The sequence below is a fragment of the Neodiprion virginianus genome, chromosome 2 (genome assembly GCF_021901495.1).
Source record: "Neodiprion virginianus isolate iyNeoVirg1 chromosome 2, iyNeoVirg1.1, whole genome shotgun sequence".
Lineage (NCBI taxonomy): Eukaryota > Metazoa > Arthropoda > Insecta > Hymenoptera > Diprionidae > Neodiprion > Neodiprion virginianus.
The window spans coordinates 35683882-35705029 of NC_060878.1; the positions used below are offsets into that span (position 1 = coordinate 35683882).

General features: G+C 36.5%; 2 protein-coding genes across 6 annotated transcripts; both read left to right on the forward strand.

Annotated features, from left to right (window-relative positions):
- The first annotated feature begins 249 nt into the window (after nucleotides 1-249).
- LOC124299116 (vacuolar protein sorting-associated protein 13D) lies at nucleotides 250-16962 on the forward strand. Of its 3 annotated transcripts, XM_046752066.1 has the most exons (24): nucleotides 250-727; nucleotides 883-1073; nucleotides 1154-1391; nucleotides 1454-1650; nucleotides 2019-2186; nucleotides 2252-2489; nucleotides 2918-9663; nucleotides 9813-9969; nucleotides 10089-10317; nucleotides 10405-10657; nucleotides 10762-11130; nucleotides 11254-11442; nucleotides 11757-12080; nucleotides 12202-12394; nucleotides 12473-12655; nucleotides 12741-12971; nucleotides 13225-13251; nucleotides 13784-13944; nucleotides 14096-14710; nucleotides 14868-15050; nucleotides 15218-15589; nucleotides 15873-15985; nucleotides 16098-16527; nucleotides 16699-16962. In XM_046752066.1, the coding sequence occupies exons 1-24, from the start codon at nucleotides 631-633 to the stop codon at nucleotides 16798-16800; spliced, it is 12006 nt and encodes a 4001-aa protein (XP_046608022.1). In that variant the 5' UTR covers nucleotides 250-630; the 3' UTR covers nucleotides 16801-16962. The 3 variants fall into 3 exon arrangements, with proteins under 3 accessions (XP_046608022.1, XP_046608023.1, XP_046608024.1); XM_046752067.1 differs by lacking the exon at nucleotides 13225-13251; XM_046752068.1 differs by lacking the exons at nucleotides 15873-15985; nucleotides 16098-16527; nucleotides 16699-16962 and having other exon boundaries at nucleotides 15207-15344.
- A 447-nt stretch (nucleotides 16963-17409) lies between these two features.
- On the forward strand, nucleotides 17410-20692 carry LOC124299117 (tumor protein p63-regulated gene 1-like protein). 3 transcript variants are annotated; one of them, XM_046752070.1, is made up of 7 exons: nucleotides 17448-17488; nucleotides 17657-17766; nucleotides 18207-18408; nucleotides 18569-18745; nucleotides 19014-19121; nucleotides 19815-19948; nucleotides 20026-20692. In XM_046752070.1, the coding sequence occupies exons 1-7, from the start codon at nucleotides 17463-17465 to the stop codon at nucleotides 20211-20213; spliced, it is 945 nt and encodes a 314-aa protein (XP_046608026.1). In that variant the 5' UTR covers nucleotides 17448-17462; the 3' UTR covers nucleotides 20214-20692. The 3 variants fall into 3 exon arrangements, with proteins under 3 accessions (XP_046608027.1, XP_046608026.1, XP_046608028.1); XM_046752071.1 differs by having other exon boundaries at nucleotides 17410-17766; XM_046752072.1 differs by lacking the exon at nucleotides 19014-19121.
- Nucleotides 20693-21148: the final 456 nt, after the last annotated feature.

The following is a 21148-nucleotide window of genomic DNA, read 5'->3' on the forward strand; positions in this document are numbered from 1 at the left end:
AACTGAGATCAGCGGTCATGGAGACTGTACAAGGAGCACGAACTTCATTTACACATAATGTACCTATATCGTTTCCCAAAATAAGACGTTGACTAAGGCTCAGTCAACAAATAAGAGAGCATTAATGTTCCATAAGTACCACTGATCACGTACCAATACGGCGGAGCGGGAGAGTATAAGCAGAGATCATCTCTGGTATAAGGCAGTAGAGCATCCCTGCAACCAATGACACTTCGGTGCTAATGGAACACCAGCGACGCTGGTGATACAAAAAATAAACCTAATGTGTACGATTACTGCGACACCATTCAAGTTCGTGCTCCTTGTCAGCGGTAGTCAAATTGAAAGTTAGATGCATAATGAATCTTGTTAATGAAATTAACCGACGATTTGAAGGGACCAGAGTTTCAATAAATCATAAAAAATAACTGTCATTTAGTAACATGTTATAAATGTTAGTTAAATGAGTAATTGTCGACAACTAGAATTAACAAGAATTGTCGTTATAAAGAAATGTCACTCTATGTATGCTGATAAATTTCTACATTCATAATCTTAAAAAAATATTTAGTACGCATAATATCTTACGTGGTGTACTATAATATCTAAATTTAAAACTCACTTGTCATCATGTTGGAAGGCCTTGTTGCTTGGATACTGAACAATTACTTGGGAAAGTATGTGGAAAATTTAAACACTGATCAATTAAGCATCGCTCTACTGTCAGGTAAGGTTACGGTACTCTAAGAATTAATTTTGTTTTGATATATTGAAATCAATGAATCAATCTTTAAAAGTAAGTTCCTAACATGGGTCATTTGCGAATACTCTAACTCGATTATCCACTAGAAAAAACATTCATACTTAATTATCTTTCCACAGGTGAGGTGGAATTAGAAAATTTGCCTTTAAAACGAGAAGCTCTACGACATATCGGATTCCCAGTTGAGGTCAAAGCAGGATTCGTGGGCAAAGTTCGCCTGCATGTACCAGTAACACAAATTCGTACTGCACCATGGGTGATAGTTATAGAACAATTATATCTAGTGGCAGGGCCAATATGCCTCAACGAGGTTAGTTCACACATACATATGATGTTCTTCCTATAATCAAGTGACCTGTTAAAGCAACAATCATGCCATTAATTTCATAGTATGACAACGAGGCAGAGGAACATGCCGCCCAAGAATACAAACTGGGTCGATTAGATATGCTGGAGGCAAGGTGGCGAGCAGATACAGAACGCGAGCCTGGATATTATGCTACCAGCTACAGTTCGTGGCTAAACTATGGTACATCACTAGTAACAAATATAATCGAAAACCTACAACTCAATATAAAGGATGTACACTTTAGGTATGAAGATGATGTTACGCTGTCCTCGCATGATGGTGAGTAGTGCCCAAGACGTAAATGATCTCAATTGTCTTCATAATTTTGCTATGCATTACAGGAACGGGAATTGCATTTGGCGTCACGATAGGGGCATTAACGACGCAGAGCTGTGACGCTAGCTGGATACCAGGCTCGACATCTTGGAATCTCGGGGATGCTTCATTTAAATTAATGGAACTTGGGGGCCTGTCTGTCTATTGGGATCATGTGAAAAAAGAAGAACTCCTTGGTAACTTAAATCTTGGTGACTTAGCTGTGAGTACCTGGATGCAGATCAACATCCTTGACCAAACCATTAAGACTTAGTAACACAAACACTTCACATATACATAATTACAAATAAATCTTGCTAACTTCTTTATTAAGCAAATTTTTTTTTAACATTTTGGCCACAGGTTGAACAGATTTATTCACCTGAAATCGTTCTGACAAATATCTCGCATATAGTATTATTGAATAATTATTGATTTTTGGTAGCTTATACAGAGAAAAAGACATGTCTATTGTTCAATTAATTCAAATGCTTCTGTTTATTCATTTTCAGTAGACATCTCAGGAATGATTAAACTTTTGTCTGTCCCAAAGTGAGTAATCGTCTCCAAGTTCATTTGCATTATTTTCAGATTGCAATGAGTGAGTCCAAAAAAGGAAAGCATAAACATATTTTATCTCCTGTAAGTGCACAGGCACATATCAAGCGAGACAGATCAGAGAGACCTTTACGGTCTGTAAATAAACCAAGACTGATAGTCGATTTGCTATTGGATCAGGTTCCACTATCTGTTATTGACGTGAGTATGAAAACTTCCACAAATGTGTTTATGTTACTGTTGTCAACTACTGTAATTATTTACAGTGGCAGTACGAACAAATTGTTATGTGTATTAAGAAATTAGAATATATTGACCGTCAAAAGCAACAAAGACGTTGCCGGCCCAATGTGTCGATTAGTAATGCTCCCAAAGAATGGTGGAGATATGCCGCTCGCTGTCACATAGGCAGGGAAGCCCTCAAAGTGAAGATGTCTTGGGGGGATATCATTGAAAGAGGCAAAGAGAATGTCCTATACGTTGAGGTGTGCACAAAGCTATTAGGTCAGTTTTAGTAAATATTATTTCAATTAAACTTTGAGCATGACGAACATTAGCGGTATGCTAAATCAGGGTATCTTGATGTCAGGGAAATCTGGAAAACTGGGAACTGTTAGAGAATTTGCATCCGTCTGGAATAACCGGGAAATGTCAGGGAATGATTTGTTATTGACACTAGACACCCTGTCAATAGATACCAAGATATAGCAAATGTCAAACACAGTATTGTTTCGATACACTGACTGCTATTGAAGATGGTAGCCACACAAATGTGAGGTGAATGTGTTGTATATAGATAGTAGCAAAATTGGCAAAATTTCAAATTCAAATTTTTCGTTTTATAATTTTATACTTATTTATTTGATATAATTATTACTTGGTGAATTTTTGCTTTATATAATATAACCAAAGAATGTGGTTTTCATTTTCAGGTACTCCTACAACAATTCTTACTGCAGAAACTAAGCAATTTAAAGATACTGTTGAAACGGAGCGCAGCTTTGATGAGTTAAGGATTTTGCGAGAGTTGGCAATGGCAAGAGTAAGACCACCGAAAATACCACAGGCTAATACACCTGCGTCACCACAAGGTCGAGGCATGCTTGTGCAGTGGTTTCCCCAGTGGTGGGGCTGGTATTCAAAAACATCCAACAATAATATTCAAAGTTCATCCACATTCGAAGGAGAACTTTTAGATGCACTAGCTGATACTATGGACGATGATACTTTGATACGAAGAGATACTATTTTTGGGCAATTCAATTTCACATTGTCAAAGGGCGCGGTACGGCTTTGTACATGTAAATGTAACACAGAGGATACTCAAACTGTTATGGAACTACAATTCGAAAAAGTTAATCTGAATTATGAGTCCCGACCGAGATATGGGTCACACAGATTTTCCATAAGCTTAGGAGCTTTGTTTTTACATGATTATTTGACGGAAAGTTCTACTTTTCCAGTATTGGTACAACCGCAGACTGCATCTGTTGCCACTAATAGATTACGAGGCTCCTCAGATAAGTTACCAATGCAGCCCCTTTTCGAACTCATTTACGAGAAAAAACCATTTCATACAAACACAGATCATTCTCTGCAAGTCAATTCCAAGTCACTCGATGTTGTATATAACCCAGTCGCAATGCGTTGGCTAATTGACTTCACTTGTAAACCATACAGACATGCATCAAACCAAAAATTACAAGCTATGAAACGCAGAACACGTAAACAGCTTATGAAGAATTGGGAACAAATTTTGGAGGGTGATCTAGTTCATCGTACCACGTGGGATTTACAGTTTGATATCTCAGCACCACAAATTTTGTTAGTCGAGAGATTTACAGACTCGAATGCTGCGGTCATTGTTGTTGATTTTGGAAGGTTGCATTTGACTAATGGCGCAGAAAAAGATGAAGTTATAATCAGACCTGGGTCATCAAACAGTGATGATGATGAGAAATATGCAACACCTTGCTCTACTCCACCTGGAAGCAAAGAGAATGGCTCATTGCAAGATCTTCAAGGTTTATCAGATGCAGTATTGCATCAGAAGCTCTATGATCAATATGTTGTAGAATTATCAGACTTACAAGTTTTGGTTGGCAAAGTACGAGATCATTGGAAGCACGCACGTACCAGGGGAATGTCTAGTTTACACGTGTTGGAACGATTCAATATTTCACTTCAGATTGAGAGACGTGTGGTAACAACTACAGATCCCCAGTTTCCTTCGATCACAGTGTCCGGCAATTTACCCAGATTGGTTGTACATGTGAATGAGCAAAAAGTTGAAGCCATACGTTCAATGTATAATTTATTATTGCAGTTATCTAATGTATCTGAAAATGAGAAGGGGAACACAGAAAGCCTGGAACCCGGAAGTCCGAAAAAAGAGGAAAGTCCTGACAGAACATTATCCCGGTTAATGATGATTCAGTTTATAATTGATCAAATGACATTTGAACTACAATCACGAGGACGCAGCGTTGCAGAACTCCAAGTCTCTGGAGTCAGAATTGCATTGAGCAAAAGGCCAGCTGATCTGAGTGCATCACTGTCGGTTCACAGCCTGCTCCTTGTTGATGCCCTACAAGAATTTGGACCAGATTTTGAACTTTTGGTTGCTAGTCACAAGCATGTGGGAATGGATAGTGTATCAGGTAGTCTGCGAGACTCTGAACCGGTTTCTCCAACATCACCAGTGTCTCCAGGATCCCCAGATCCAACTTTACCTAGAAGATTAACATCTCCCGTTGCTCTAACTCGAGCTTTGTCCACACTAGTTAGGGACTCCAAGACGTCTAGTCCTCCAAAAACCAATTCCTTTATAGGACTAGATCAGTTAGATTCTGAGGCTTTAATTACCATCGAACTAGTCCTAGTAGATGATATCTCGGAAAATATTCGCGTTGCTAACATACAATTCAATAACTTGGATATAATTGCCAATCAAGAGACCATAGTAGAGCTGATAGGCTTTGTGAGAAGAGTGTTTCCTACGCATAAATCAATTTCGAAACGTGTAGAAAGACTTGGTTCCTTAACAAGTCAAACTCTCGAAACGAAAACATTGACAAGAACAGAAATCACGTTCGATTTTCACAGATTAAACGTTCTACTTCTACGAGCTGTTATGCAAGACAGTCAACTGATTGGTCAGAAGATAGCTACAGCAACTATGTCGGATGCTAGAATACAAGCAACTCTAGACAGTAATGCTCAAGTTTCGGGATCATTAGGAGGCTTACAAGTACTGGATCAGACTCTGACAGGGAAAATGCATCAAAGAATCTTGAGCGTTGGCAGGGATCCGATCGCCGATCCACCCCACCACCCGTTGGAGCATTTTGCAAATTTATCCAGCCAGCCAGAAGCCTTTCGATTTTCCGTGAATAGATGTTATAAACAACTATCTCAGTCAGATAGTTTTGTAACATTAGCTGAAGTAACTATCCGCATTGGAAGTGTCTGGTACACGCATGCTCCTCATCTAATATCTGAGCTACGGTCATGTGCAGATGAATTCAAGCAATATTTGAGTAACTTCGCTCGCCAAATCGGAGCGGCTGCTACAGACATGGCAATTGGATTAGTCCATGCAGAGGAATGGGCAGCACCACCTCGAAAACGTTTACCAAGCTTATCTTTAGATGGCACAGACAATTGTGGATCATTGTGTTTAAAACTCGATGCTGTCTTAGACAGTCCAGTTCTAGTACTGCCGCGATCTTCTCATAGCACTCAAGTTTTCGTCGCCCATCTAGGTACAATGGCTCTGCAACATGATCCGCCAATTGATCAGACTGCGAATCAAAAATTAACTTTGGAAGTGCGTGATATGAATTTATACTCTTTGGATACTTCATTGAAAGGTAATTTGGTTACTGGAACTTCTCCGATGAGAGCTGAAGAAATGTATTGCTGCAAGGAATATGGGAAACCCATTTTACATGATACTGGATTGAGAATAGCTTTAGAGAAGGAACATGCGAGTTTAGTCATGACTCCAAGTTTTTCACTAGAATGTGAGCATCCAAATAATCCTGTCATTCAAGTTCGTGGCACTGTAGTAACTCCTTTAAAAGTATCACTATCCCGAGGACAGTATGAGCAACTTTTAGACACAGTTCATAGATTGGTGAATAGTTCCAATATAGAACTAGTTCCAACAGAGCAAAAAAGTACAAGCGCCAAAGTATCTAACTATTCTGAGAGATTTGACCTTTCAATAAAGGTTTTGTTTGAACTGCCCGTGCTGAGTGTAGAATTAAAGCAAGATCACCTAGAACAACCTCTAGTGGATTTGTCAATGCAAGACTTTGTTGTCAAGTACGAAAAGCTAACAAAATGTGAATCTACAATAGAAGTAGCACTCAAATCCTTACTTATGGAAGACCTTTTGTGTCCAGTTGGATCTAGACATAGATACATGATGCAATCTTCAGCACCTATTCGAGCAAAACTACCAGCTGGTGTTTCAAAGTCATGCCCTGATTTGCCGTTTGTGCAAAGGTGGAAACGCGATTTCGGCAGGGGTAGTTTACCCGATAGACTTGAAACAGATACTTTATATGGAGCTGTACCTGCACATTGGCGGAGACAACCTATTTCGCAGCTAGATACACCAAATACTCCACCGCCTTCACCTGGAGCAATAGTTAGTGAAGAAAATTTGGTATTGATCAGCATAACCATGACACAAGTAGATCCGATGATCACAGACAACGAAATACAACGGAAATCTATCTGTATCGATTTTAACTGTCTGGATCTAGTGGTTAGTGTTGAATCTTGGATGGTTGTACTTGATTTTCTAGGAATTGGATCTCCAGTTAATTCAGATCCCCATGTAACTTTGCATGAAGATATTTTAGATGTTGATCAAGTTGATGGAACTGAAGAGTTTCCATTATACTCTGAAATAGAAGTTGAAATAAGGTCTCTGACTCTAGTTTTAACACAATTGGAAAGGGAAATTGCAAAAGCAAATATATCAAATGCAAGTGTACATATTCTAAAATCAAGCCACAGAACTAAAACATCCGGATCACTTGGATCCATGTCTTTATTGGATTTGACTCCTCATGGCAGACTTTATCGTGAAAGATTTTTATCATCTGGTAGGGAAGCGCTTAATTTTCAATATTTGAGTTACCTGGATGCTCAAGACAGACCTTATGACGCACAACTAAAGTTAAAAATGTCAGCAGTACATTATGTCCACACACAAAGATTTCTAGCAGAGTTGCAGGCCTTTTTTGCACACTTTTCTCAACTAAGAACTGTTATGGTAAATCTTCGAAATGACGGAGGAACTGTACTAGATGTGAACAAAAGAGATATGCGCTTGTCCTTTGAACTTCATGCTGGTGCACCAGTTATATTACTTCCTGTGAGCTCACGATCAGAGGAATTGATTCTTTTAAACCTTGGAGAATTGAGTGCTCACAATTCTTTCAAATTCGCCGATAAAGTGAAAACTTGTCTTATAGATGTAATGCTACTGGAATTAGTTAACATGGATGTTTATACAGCAAAAAGACTTAAGTCTGACAATCATTGTCATAGCATAGACGTTTTAACCATAGGTAGTTTCTTAGTAGAAAAGCTAGGTCCATCCTTATTAACAGAAAAGTGCCACTTGAAGCTTGAAGTAGAGAGAAATTTAGACACATACATCAGCAGGGATTTTCCAGACTGGAGCATTCACGGAATTTTGTCTACAATGGATTGTGCACTAGATCCAGCGCAGTATATGTTGATTCGTGGATTACTTTCTTATAACATTGGCGAAAGTTTGGATGACTTACGTCTGTTGATGGAAGATCTGAATAATGACGAATATTTCAATAATATGGAAGATACGTCTGAGAAAGTATGGACTAAGTCATGTATTAGCCTAGAATTGGTTAATGTTACCGTCGCATTGCATCCAAACCATGGCTTAGCTGCTCTGGCATGTGTTAACTTTATAAAATCACGGCTTACTTTGGATTCATTGAGTGATGGCTCGCAAGATATAGATTTGGTTTCTCAAGAAATTTTGGTAACTGATACCCGATTCCAAGATGAACCTGTCAACCACCGATCAAATGTTTTCACGAGTATTCTACAGCCCTTAAGAAATTCAGGGAGTATTGAGAATCACGTTCAAGCCGAAGTACATCATAGAAGACGAAGGCATAACGTAGCTACTACAATCATATTACATAGTATGCGACTTACTGCAATACTGGATTGGTGGGAAGCAGTTAAAGACTTCATAATTTTGAACGCACCCGAACCTGATCCAATAATTGGAATTGTTCCAATGGTTGTTCTACAAGACAACGATGAGACCAATGTAACGAATAACATACCATTTGAACTGAAACTCAATATTACAGATTCTGAGTTAGTCATTGTTGAGAATACTGCACTCTGGGATACCAATGCGGTCATATTAAAATCTACTACAGTGTTGGCATACAGATCGGCACCCCAATTTGGGGAAAAACCACTATCTTGCAATTTATCGCGTTGCGAATTATTTTCCTGCATTTTAGGACTTGAAGATGAAACAGCATTGTCTATCATTGATCCAGTTGGGGCGAGCTTTGACTTAACACAAGAGAAGTGTCTAGAGATACAACTGCAACCGTTGAGTGTGAGATTAAGCTACCACGACATTACAATGTTCACTAGAATGCTCCATTCACTTCCTAAACAAACTTTGTGGGCTAAGCAACGGTCTAATGGACCACCAGCTAATGCGAAGAGCTATGTTATGAAACTTTCTGCTCTTGGATTTGCAGAAACTGATTGTGAAGCAGCTCTAGATCGCTGTAATGGTCAACTTGACGATGCTGCTCTATGGCTAACACAAAATGCTGTTCCGAATACTCAAGCCAGTGCGAGTAACGTACTTTTTGTTCAAGATATGGAGCTACAAACTCCATGTTTAAGAATTTGCATTATAGATGATTGTAGAGATGCCGATGTACCTCTGTTAGAAATGACGATGTCAGAACTATCACTGAAACAGTCATTACCAGGACCTGGGACAGCATCAGCGAATTTCAGCGTAGACTATTACAACAGAGTCTTGAGTGGTTGGGAACCATTTATAGAACCGTGGAGAGCTACATTTCAGTGGGAACAAACCCTCACAAATTCATTAGCTTTGAAAAGATTCCAAGTTTCAATTAATTCTGAGGACTCAGTTAATGTTAATATAACATCGACCTTGGTAGAACTTGTAAAATTGGTTAAAGACAATTGGATGCAAGATTATTACTTGTCTAATAAAGATTCAGCACTGAGCAAGTCATTTGGAAGTCCTCCAGGATATCGTAGACGATCACCGTTTGTTCCCTTTGCATTAAAAAATGAAACTGGATCTAAATTGTGGTTTAAAACCATTATTGCAACAGCAGATACCGTCAGCGATTTTAGTGGTAGTTCAAAGGCGAATAATACGTTGGAACTAGACATGACTTGGATCGAAGTTTCTCCAGGAGAAACAATTCCCTTCACATTTGAAGGTAGAGGAAAGTTGAGGCACCATTCTACACATATTGTCAGAAGACATCAAGTATCTGTTTTAGTAGATGGCTGGAGAGCAGTGGAACCTGTCACTGTTGACAGAGTTGGAGTTTACTTTCGTCATGCAAATGCAGATATCATTGGTAGTTCACAGGTAACACAATGAAATTTTACTACATAGCTAGAATTAAGACAAGTCTGCATATTCTATCGATTTAAATGAGTTTTGTTAAAAAAACTGTATGCTGTTTTTATTATAATATGAATTTATCGCAATATGCAATTTCTTTTTATTGTTCCCAGTCGCAATTAATATTTCCAAAGGCTAGAGTCGTTTTTGCTGTTGAACTCGAAGGATCAGCACGGAAACTTGTGACTGTTAGATCTGCTCTACAAGTTATCAATAAACTGGACTATGCTGTGGAAATTAAACTGGAAAAACCAGTCAATCACCATGGAAGTTAGTATATGATTACTTTTATAATTTTATTGATATCAGAACTGATACAGAATGATTTAGTATTCTCTTCAAACTGAAGTGTATATGAGACAAAATTAACCTCATGACGTTTTTTACAGTTCCTTTGGTGGGTCCAACTGTAAATGGAAAAATATTGCAAGTAGCTGCGAAAACAGTGGTATCAGTACCGTTGATGCATACGGGAGCACATATGTGGCTGAGGCCAATATATCCAAACCGGTTGTTTCAGTTTTGCGTAGAACCTATTGATTGGTCAATTGTGAGGAAACCATCAGAAGTAACTGAAATTCATACCACTTGTAAAACTAATCAAAATCATGTATTCAGGTATATTGAAAGATTTGGAGTCAATTGTAAAATTGTACTGTCTGGCGGAATGTGTAATATGTATCTGTAAATGTATATTCATTGCAGAATGTGTGTTGCCATAAAACGGGATAACTACCCGCCTGATGCCAGTCAAACAGCTCCAACAATTCCAGCACATACCATCCTATTCCTGGCTCCTATCACCTTAACTAATTTGCTTCCACATGAGATAGCATACACTGCTGGATCTGAAAGTAGCAGAATTCCTCCAGGCAGGAATGCTGATCTACATATTTCAAATAACGATGGACCATTAGAAATAAACATTCAATTGGAAGGATATCCAGGTGTTGGAACGGTGAGAGATTAACTGCTGAGGGACTATCATGAAAAAAAATAAATAAATAATGGCCCACTGATTCAAATGCTTATTTTGGTATGTGAAAATACATTTTCTTACAGCTATTGTTGCCTCAAAACAGTACCTCTTTTACGGGTCGAATGAGGCTGACGGATTCTTCTGGCAGAATACTATTTTTGAATGCTGCAGTTGTCGTGGAAAAAGGCTCAGCATTGCGAATTAATATAACTGCGCCGTATTGGATCATAAATAAAACAGGATTGCCATTGGTATTTAGACAAGAAGGTGTAGGTGTAGAAACGGCTGGTCAGTTTGAAGAACATGAAAGAGCTCGAATGGTGGCTCCATTATTATTTTCATTTAGTGATGACGAGGCAAGCAGAACATTAGTTGTCAGAGTCGGGACTGGTGTACATCCATATGGATCTCCGCAATGGTGTCAACAATTCCACCTGCAACTTGGTGTTCAAGTCAGTCCCATATTGATTTCTAGGCATATTAGATACATACATAATACTATAATAGGTGGTAATGACACTGAAACTAAAAAGTACATATACATCTTAAAACACTGAATTACCTCAACTTTTTAGGTACACCGTCTACGGGTTAGCTTACGTGATGGAAGACCAGACATTGTATACTTAATTGGTGTGGCGACTAGAGCAGCACGAGGCAGATATAGTGCTACTACCGTTGTCACACTGTCGCCCAGATATCAGTTGCACAATAGATCATCCTGTACCTTGGAATTGGCTCAAAAGTGCTTCACTACTACAGTGGTAAGAAAATTATGCTTAATAGCTTTACTGCTGCTGGCTCCAATGGGATCCACTCGGCAGTGTCAGCGACTCTGATAGTTATTATTTTCTGTTTTTTTTTGTAATACCAGTTGTAAGTTGCCTATCGAGGTAGGTCATACCTAAACGTCATACCTAAAAAAGTCTTAATAAAAAATGACAACTTTGGAATATAGTCAAAGAAGATATTTTCAAGCTAATTATGTATGTTGCGGACTTCAATTCGCATCGATTTCTATAGTTCTAAATTTTTCGCCCATATTTTTTAAATATTGATTCATTTTTAAAATTTGCAGAGCCACCCAGACGCACAAGCAACATATATAACAGCAATGCCAGACTGTTATATGCCATTCCACTGGCCTAGATTGGATAAAGACCAACTTTTGTGTGTCAGAGTGATTGATGTAACCAACTGTATGTGGTCTGGAGGGATTAGATTAGATGGTAATCATTCACTGACAATCAACATCAGAGATGCTGCAGGAAAAATGCATTTCTTACGAGTTGATGTAGTTCTGCAAGAGAGTACGTATTTCGTTGTATTCACGGATGCCGACACCATGCCGCCACCAATAAGAGTTGATAATTTTTCTGAAGTACCGCTGGTCATTAACCAAGTAAGTAACGTTCCTCATAAGCAATTTTGCAATTGGCCTTGAACTTATATTCTATTTGCTATTGAATTTGTTGACAGGGTTATGATGTAAGTATGCAATATCCTTGTATGTTTCTTTACAGACAGGAATAGCAGAGAGCCAACAGTGGACTGTCAGGCCACATTCTTCTGTGCCTTATGCATTAGACGAGCCAATCCACTCAGCTAGTTTAACAGTAACTGCCCCTGGAGGTGTTGCAGCATCATATGATCTAAATATTCTTGGAGAAACTGGAGGATTGACATACGAAAACTTTATCTATATTGCCTTCACAGGTAATTGATTAGCTTGTATCTGGAATTTTAACAGTAGGTTTCATGAGCAACTTTAAATAATATCTTGCAATCGGACAGGGACTTTCAAAGCTGATGGTGATATAAGTTCGAGAGAAAATGGTGTCGATCCTTTGGATGTAGAAACGCAGAGTCTTGTATTAGAAGCTGGCCCTGGGGGTTGGGTAGCTCTACGGCGAAAGCAATATGGAGCAAGATCCCAACTTTGGAGAATGACTAGCGACGGCCAGCTGCAGCATGAGGGTAAACAAAGCAATGTTTCGATAAATTTCTGACTCCTTGAGAGCTTTTTATTCAGATGAAATTTGCTTTTCATAATTTCGAACAGGCTCTAGTCCACCCAGAGATAAACATTCTAGAGCACCAGAAACAGTACTGGTTTTGGATATAGCTGGGACTGCACCTCAACCATTTTCGTATTGTGCTCTCGCATTGCGGAGGCCAGATCCACGCAGAAGATCCACCCAAACTTGGCAGTTCACAGATGACGGAAGATTATGTTGCGCTCATCAAAACATGTGTGTTCAATCTAAAGATGGGTTTATGGGCCTGCATGAAGGTGCGACTAGAAAAATTTCTCCCGATTATAAGTTGAACGTATTTTTTATAAGGAATAAATTTTTCAATCCAATGAATTATTTAGGAAGTATTATGCTATCGATATACCATGAATTAGTTGAAAAAATTAACAACAACGTAGAAACCTTGTGTATTACGTTGAAATGTCAAGTATTTCTTTCAACCATGAAAAATTTTCATTGCAAGCTTGCTTTATTTCTCACATTACTCACTTTAGCAATAAAATGTTGCAGGGTGCGGCGTTGCCCGCTGGCAAATGTGTACGTATAGTTTTAGTATATCACACAGGTGCTGATTTTTTTCTCTAAAATCTTTATGAATATATTTGCACACAGATTTGTTCCTATTGCAAAACTCCACAATAAAAGAAACAATATTTGCTATATTTTCTTAGATTATCTGTAAATTATATTTGTACGCTGAGTATCTCCGAGTAAAGAAGAAAGAGTTGGCACTTTTGGTTTTTTTAGTATCCCTTATTTTTGCATTTGCAGAAATTTTTTTTCAATACCTTTTTTTTTTAGACATATAATTCAATTGAGATAATTTTTTTTCGAAAGTTCATTTTTTAGACAATTATAAAAATTATTGATATGTATAACAAATCCACCTGTGTGTTGAAAAACATTTTCTTGGTTACCTTAATGCTGCTGTTTTAAGTCTAGTTTAGTAAAACATTGTGTCAACTCCAGAATTTTATCACTCCAGGATAACTCAATCTGTATATATTCTAATTTATCCACAATTCAAAAATTGTCTTGCATGTAGTATGCAAACTAATTTTTTTTGCAGGGAGCGAAGCTGTTCTTGGTCCGCAAATGCATGTTAGCCCACCCCCGATTGAACAATGCGTTGGTAGGCAAAGATTGCGCCCTGGTTCGGGCTTTTTGTCAGTTAGAGTTTCAACTGATGGACCGACAAGAGTATTACAAGTCTTGGACATCAAAGAAAGAGTGAGCAATTTATCAGAATGGATTCCAAGTTTTAGGAATCCCAATAGTACCAATGGCGATTGAGAAATTCTAATAATTGAATGAAACTGAAAAATATTTTAAGCATTGTAACTTGTGACAAAATTTCTTTATTATAACATTTTATTTACAGAAAAAAACTTTTGCGCTACTCGAAGAACGCGATTGGTCGCACATTGCAGTAACTCAACGACCTACACATATTGGTCAAAGTGCTCCAAATGCAGATACTTGGGAATTACAGCTAAGTGTAAGATTACCAGCTGGATTAGGTCTGTCCATAGTATCACGCAGACCAGCGGAGGAATTGTTATTTGCTAGATTGGCTGGTATTGCATTGGAACTTATGCAGACGCCTACAAGTACTGCATTGGAATTAAGTGTGGAAGATGTTCAGGTCGACAATCAATTATTCGAAGCCCAATGTTCCACTGTATTATACATCACAAGATCATCTCGCGCTGATATCGATAGTCGACCAGCGATTCATGTAGCATCTGAAAAATTACCTTCAAAAAATCAAAATGCTGAGATTTATAAACATCTAATAGTTAGCATCAAGCCGCTTTGTATGCATTTAGAAGAAAGATTACTGCTAAGGCTCGCCGCATTTGTGGGGGCTAGCAAATCTGACTTAGACGCACCAATGGATGAAAATGATTTCAAAGCACAAAGATTTATTTCAGAAGTTTCTGCTGCCCATGCCACAAGATATTATTTTGGAACGTTGAAGCTAGTGCCCAGTCAAGTAAGTAAACCGTGTATTATAAATTGACAGTTAATTCGTGGCAACAATGTAGAATAATATACTATATAAAAACTCAATTGTATACATGTTTATGAAGATGAGCAAAATTGAACTGAAACTGTACTGAAACTTTTGGGTCTATTTTTTATATTTCTAGGTGAGATTAAGTGTTTTGACGACAACTAAACTACCTGCACAACTTCAAGCTATTAAAAAGAAATTGGGATTGACGTTAATTAAATTTGAGGATGCCACAATCGAACTAGAACCATTTATTAAAAAACATCCCTTTGAAAGTAGCCAGTTTCTTATGCATTCCATACTAAAACATTACAAAGATGTAAGTTCTAATAGTAATGATACAAATATAAACTAAAGTCACTGTAAGCATTTATTTACTACGCTTAGGTGAAAGAGAGGAGCAGTGTCAATTACTATAAAAATAATCAATAAGTCAAACTGTAATGCAAATTCATCAACATCAAGTAATTTCTAGTTTTGTTCCAGGAGTTGAAATGGCAAGCTGCTGTTATTTTAGGATCCGTGGACTTTTTGGGGAACCCATTGGGTTTTGTAAATGATGTGTCTGAAGGAGTATCAGGACTTATATACGAGGGCAGTGTGAAAACATTAGTCAAAAATGTCACTCATGGTATCTCAAACTCAGCAGCCAAAGTTACGGAATCTTTGTCTGATGGGTTAGGTCGGGTTATACTGGATGAGAGACATGAAGAAGCCAGACAAAGAATTCGTGCTAATACTACTGGGAGTAGTGATCATATAGTAGCCGGCTTAAAAGGTCTTGGATTTGGTTTGCTGGGTGGTATGACCAGCATTTTCAAACAAACATATGACGGCGCTTCTACTGAAGGTTTCCCTGTAAGTTTATTAATGAATGATAAAGTTTTTCTGACTTGTTACCGTAGTTATAGGAAAATAAGATGCCCCTAAGTGCAAGATGTATTTCTATCATTTTCACTAAATTATCGCTATTCTTAAACACACCTGATCCAAATCATCCCTAGCCATTCCGAGCAGTATTAAACGTACGTGAAAGCGTGCTTTCTAACAATTTATTAGGGTTTTCCGGATCTGTGTCCCCATATGAGACACACGCAGATTAGAAAGGTAATTCATTTATTAATGCTAATTTGTATTTTAGGGATTCTTCACTGGTTTTGGGAAGGGTGTTGTTGGAACAATCACAAAACCAGTTGTAGGAGTGTTGGATCTGGCAACGGAAACAGCTAGCGCTGTTCGGGAGACTAGTAGGAGGCATGTATTTAACGTATTTAAATTTTTTATTAATTATAACTGATCAGTGAGGCGTATTGTGAAAACATGAATATGTTGACATGTCTTATAATACATGTGTATTATGTTTTAGTGCACATCGTGCAATACCAAAGCGAGACAGACCTCCACGGGTGGCTTCTGGTCCTGCTGGCCTTCTTCCTCCATACAATAGTCATCAAGCAGAAGGACAGGAGTTTCTTTACAGTATAAATAACCACAATTATTCAGAGATATTTGTAGCCTACGAATGTTTACGTAGTGGTACTGAAGACTTGCGGGTTTTGGTATCGAATGAAAGAATCCGAGTTATATCTGGTGGTACCAAAGGTATTGTTACTGAAGTGAGTCTAGCAGAATTAGTTCATTGTCAACCTACTCATAAAATCGAAAGTAATGGGACAACACTGTACTATATTGAGTTGACATCACGGACTGAATCTGGAGCACTTAATAATATGGATGGGCCTGAATTACTGAGAAGACCGAAAGTTCGATGTGACAGTGAAGAAGTTGCGAAATGGGTGAGTTGTATTTTATTTTAAATCAGTTTCTTAGGACACAAATCATTACATGCAATGCATATCTAAAATTGCATATAAAACTGCAGGTCGCACAATTATATTGTTGCTCCACTAATTCAATTACAATTTCAGATCAATCATCAGTATTGCCATAAACATTCTTATTTTCAGGTGTCTCAGCAGATAAACTATGCCAAAGGAATGCACGAGGAACGAAGCTTGACTTTAACTTCCTCAGACAATATGCTAGATGACATGAGAAGTTATAAGTGATTTCATATGGCAATAAGTTTTTTGTACAGTTAGAGTTTTTGAGTAATTCTTTCTATTCTGCTATTGTAAATTATTTCTTAATTTATTAAAATTATAATATATAAGAGACTGATCTAAAACTGGAATAGTATTGTGTGAAGTAATAAATTTTTATTAGAATAATGTGTTAAACTCTACTATGTCGAATTTACTAATTATTAACATCATGAGTACATTAAAGCATAGAGAAAAATAGGTCGTACTTTATCAAGATCATGGCTGCAAGTAAAATTCATATTTTTTTATTCCGTCTTATTTACGATATAAGCCTATCAATTGCACTAAATTTTTCACTATTATACAGTTTACTTAAAGTAAACTAGTTTCAACCGTGGTTTCGATATTATCGAGGCGTAATCAGATAGTAGATATGTATTATTCCATTCATTTACGAATTACATTCATGAAACTTTTTTTACAGCTTTATATTACTCGCCAACGATCTTATCAAATTCATTGACCAGCAAATCTCGTACCTGATTGTACTTGCACAGTTTTCGGCAGTTAATTCTCATTCAGCCAAATAAATTGTTAGAGATTATAATTCTCATGGTGAACAGTAAACCTGACATCTGGCGATATCAGATCATATCACAAGAAGGTGTTTTCCGTATTTTCAATTGATGTGCGGGATTATCGTAATCGTATCGTGAGTTGGGATCATTCGGAAGATGATTATTACAAGTTACAGTCCATAATAGTAAAAGATATTTCTCTAGAACTGTTTATAATATACACATCATCAGGTTTGGTCTCTTGCCCCTATAAGCTTAATTTTTCTCAATTTGTACGAACCTAACCTCAAAATGGATGACAGCTCGCTAGATGAAGGCCCATCAGTAGATTTTGGTCGTGCGACTTTAGAAATTGCCAAAGAAAATGAAGCTTCTCACCAAAGTCAAGGAGAGACTTCCTCCAGAAATACTGGTATTAAAGTACTTACTGATTAATCAGTCTTACGTCGTTAATACTTTGATGGACAGATGAACAATTATACATATATTTACTACAAGACAATTTATTCAGAGCTTGCTAATTTTTTATACTGCACTTTCATTACACAAATAAATTGCATTCTTTGAGAGAAAGAAATCAATTTGTCTGTGAGTTGAAAGTATTTACTTTAATTTCTGTGTAAATTTACAATCTCAATGTGAAATAGATCAATGAGCTGATTGTGAACCAAAGTATCCTTCAATTGTGTATATTCTTTTATAATATGCAATGGAACACAAATGTTGACATTGAAGAGGAATCTACATTGTAACTCTTGAATAAGTCGATTTACGCATTAAATTGACAGTTTTAGTGCTTGCCAACAAATTTTACAGCATTGATTTACATCTGTTCTTCATCGTTGCTTTCAGCTCCAGAAATTACAAGTGCCAATAATGTGCCCGGAGTAGCGCAGACACCAAAAAATGTCACCACTCTACCATTCAAACGTCTTGATGCCCACACTTTTTTCTCAGATAGGAATGATGTTGTGGAAAGAGCTATTAAAGATTGTACTGATACTTTAACCAAAGATGTAGATGGAGAAATCATTGGCTGCTGGCTTTTGACACAGTTTGTAGTATTTACATTGTAATTTTAAACGTTTTTCCAAAATTAAAATATATTTTTCAACTACGAGCAAGTTTAAATAGAAATGGAATTACTCATTGAATGTCACTATTAGAAAATTTACGTGACAGTAATGAAATGTGATTTATACTATTTTATCTAGGATCAGTCTCTGGGATACAGAAAAAGAAAGGCTTGTCTTATTGACACAAAATGCACTCTTCTCAGTTAAATATGACTTCATATCACTCAAGGCATTGGAATTTAGTAGAGTACCTTTGTCAGAGATCGATACAGTTGTAAATGGAGAACTTGTTTACCCACCAACATCACTTGTACCGTAAGGGCTTCTATATCATACTCGTTATGGTCACATAGAATTTTATAACTTAATCATTTGCAAGTAACATTTACAGAAAGTAAGAGGAAAGTGTAATGTAATTTTATTTGTACTCTATTTTACGAACAATGTTAAATTGCTTTTAACAACATTCACATGTCTGGGAAACATTCTTTCGTACATAAATTATTGGTGGATCTCGTTTTTTATTAATCTCATGCAGATTGATTTACACATTGCATCTAGCAGTCCTTTTAATCATTTCTAGGCGATTAAATGGCTTAGCAGAGGGTGTATCGTCTATCTTTCATAACGCTGTTCGCCAACAGTGGTCATCCTTCACTGCACGCTCCAGTTTTGGGGAATTTGAGTCTAGGTACATCCATGGGTCGGATGTTATATAAATTTTTCCGTAGTTAGAGTACTCCCTTACGAATTGCTTTCACTTTTCTTAACTCATCTATCTCGATATTTTTTATATTTTTTCTCTATAATTTGTGCAGTTATAGAATTTTTCTAACGGCTAAGTAACTTTGATCCTTTGTTCGATTTCCTGAATGCACAATCCTAACTTTCAGACACACGTTTTCTAAATAATTTATTACGTAGCATGACAGATACTATCTCAATGATAATGTATTAAATATAATGAAGACAATTTTGTCTTGACCTTGGTGACTTGTTGACTAATGTTATTCTTGGATATGAAGGTCAGAACTCAAAACACTTTTTAAAATTTTTTTTAAATAAAAAAAAAAAAAAGTGTTTTGAGTTCTGACCTTCATATCCAAGAATAACATCAGTCATCTATTAAATATAATATTGCATGTTTCATTTATGTTTACTAATGATTCATTTTAAATTGTATCTAGTAGTGTGCGTATGTTGTTATTATCATAGCTTTTCAAAATGATATTTCAGATTGCAACATCACGTATCTAGGTAGAGTCTCGCACCCAGTAGACATCAGTTGATTTTTAGTTTATTTTATTTCATACTATTTGCATTGATATAATAATGCTCTATAGAAAAAAATTGTGAAAGCTCTAAGCTGAAATACTCTTCACAGAGGACGAAATATGGTTGGGTTACAACTTATGTGGAACAAAGGAAAGCCTTTACCTTTAGAAAAGAAATGGAACCCATTCGTTAAAAATATTCCGTGGCTTACATTTGCCAGCCATCCGTTATTCTGGCATAAGGGTAAATAAGCATGATATTAAATTGCGTTCATGAATTTTTTTTAGTTATATGATATAATCATGCATTTCTTTTTACAGGTACAGATCTGGAAAAAATGAAGTTTGATGTGGAGGGATTGCATGCGGCGCTAGTCAGTTTAATAGGAGAAAATTGTCATGTCGTTTCTAATTCAATCGTACTAGAAAATTATTTAGGTCTAGGAGCGCTGTTGCATAATAGAAATGCTCTAGGATTTTTTAAAATTCGTGGCAAAGTTAGTTTTTAAATCTATCCAAGTTTTTAGGCACATAAAAAATGTATTTTTTTGCTGTTCAATATATCGATTAAGTTTTCGGCAGATATTCAAATGCATAACGTTAATACAGAAAAAGATTCCAGTAATTTATTATGAAAATTTTCTATTTATCAATATAAATTTATCATGTGTTATAAGTATATGGATGTAATGATATCAGTGAAGTATTACAAATCCAAAAAAATTCAATAGCATACATGATCGACTTTAAGTACATAACGTAGCCAAATAAAATGGTAGGGAAATTTTAATGTGCTGTACGATTATGTTTTTCTTCTAATTCTATATCATCACAATGACTGTTGTAACTGATACATATTCAATATATTTGAAAAATGTTTATTAGACTGGGCCAAAAAAAATTAAGAATTGGCCCAGTCTAACGTTTATATTAATAATTGATATAATGCACACGTTTGCTTGTGTACTGTGGCAATGCTTGTTGGCATACTATTGGGTATTTGCATGATTTTTATATTTCTTAACTTTTGATGTTTTTCGATTCTATAAATTTTTTTAGAATTTTTGAAAAAAAAATATTTTGTTTTTGTTTATAAATATTTAAATAATTTAATAAATAAAAGTGGTCCTAAATCACATAAAAGTCACGTGACATAAAACGGAATGTGATTGGTTTGACGTCATTGTGCTGCTACTGGCGCGTTTATTTGAATCCACAAAGAGTAATGTACAATATTTTCTAGCGCTAAAAAAATTTTAAGTAAGTTTTTTAAACTTTAAGTTTGATACATTGTATAATTAATGTCAGACTTCGGTGAAAATAATTAAAATAGAAATCAATTTTTGTGTGGTGTTTTTTTTTTTTTAACTCACACGGATAATTGTGTGGAGGTTATGATCACGTCAATGTTATTATACTAAGAATGTTAAGCAAGCATTAGTTT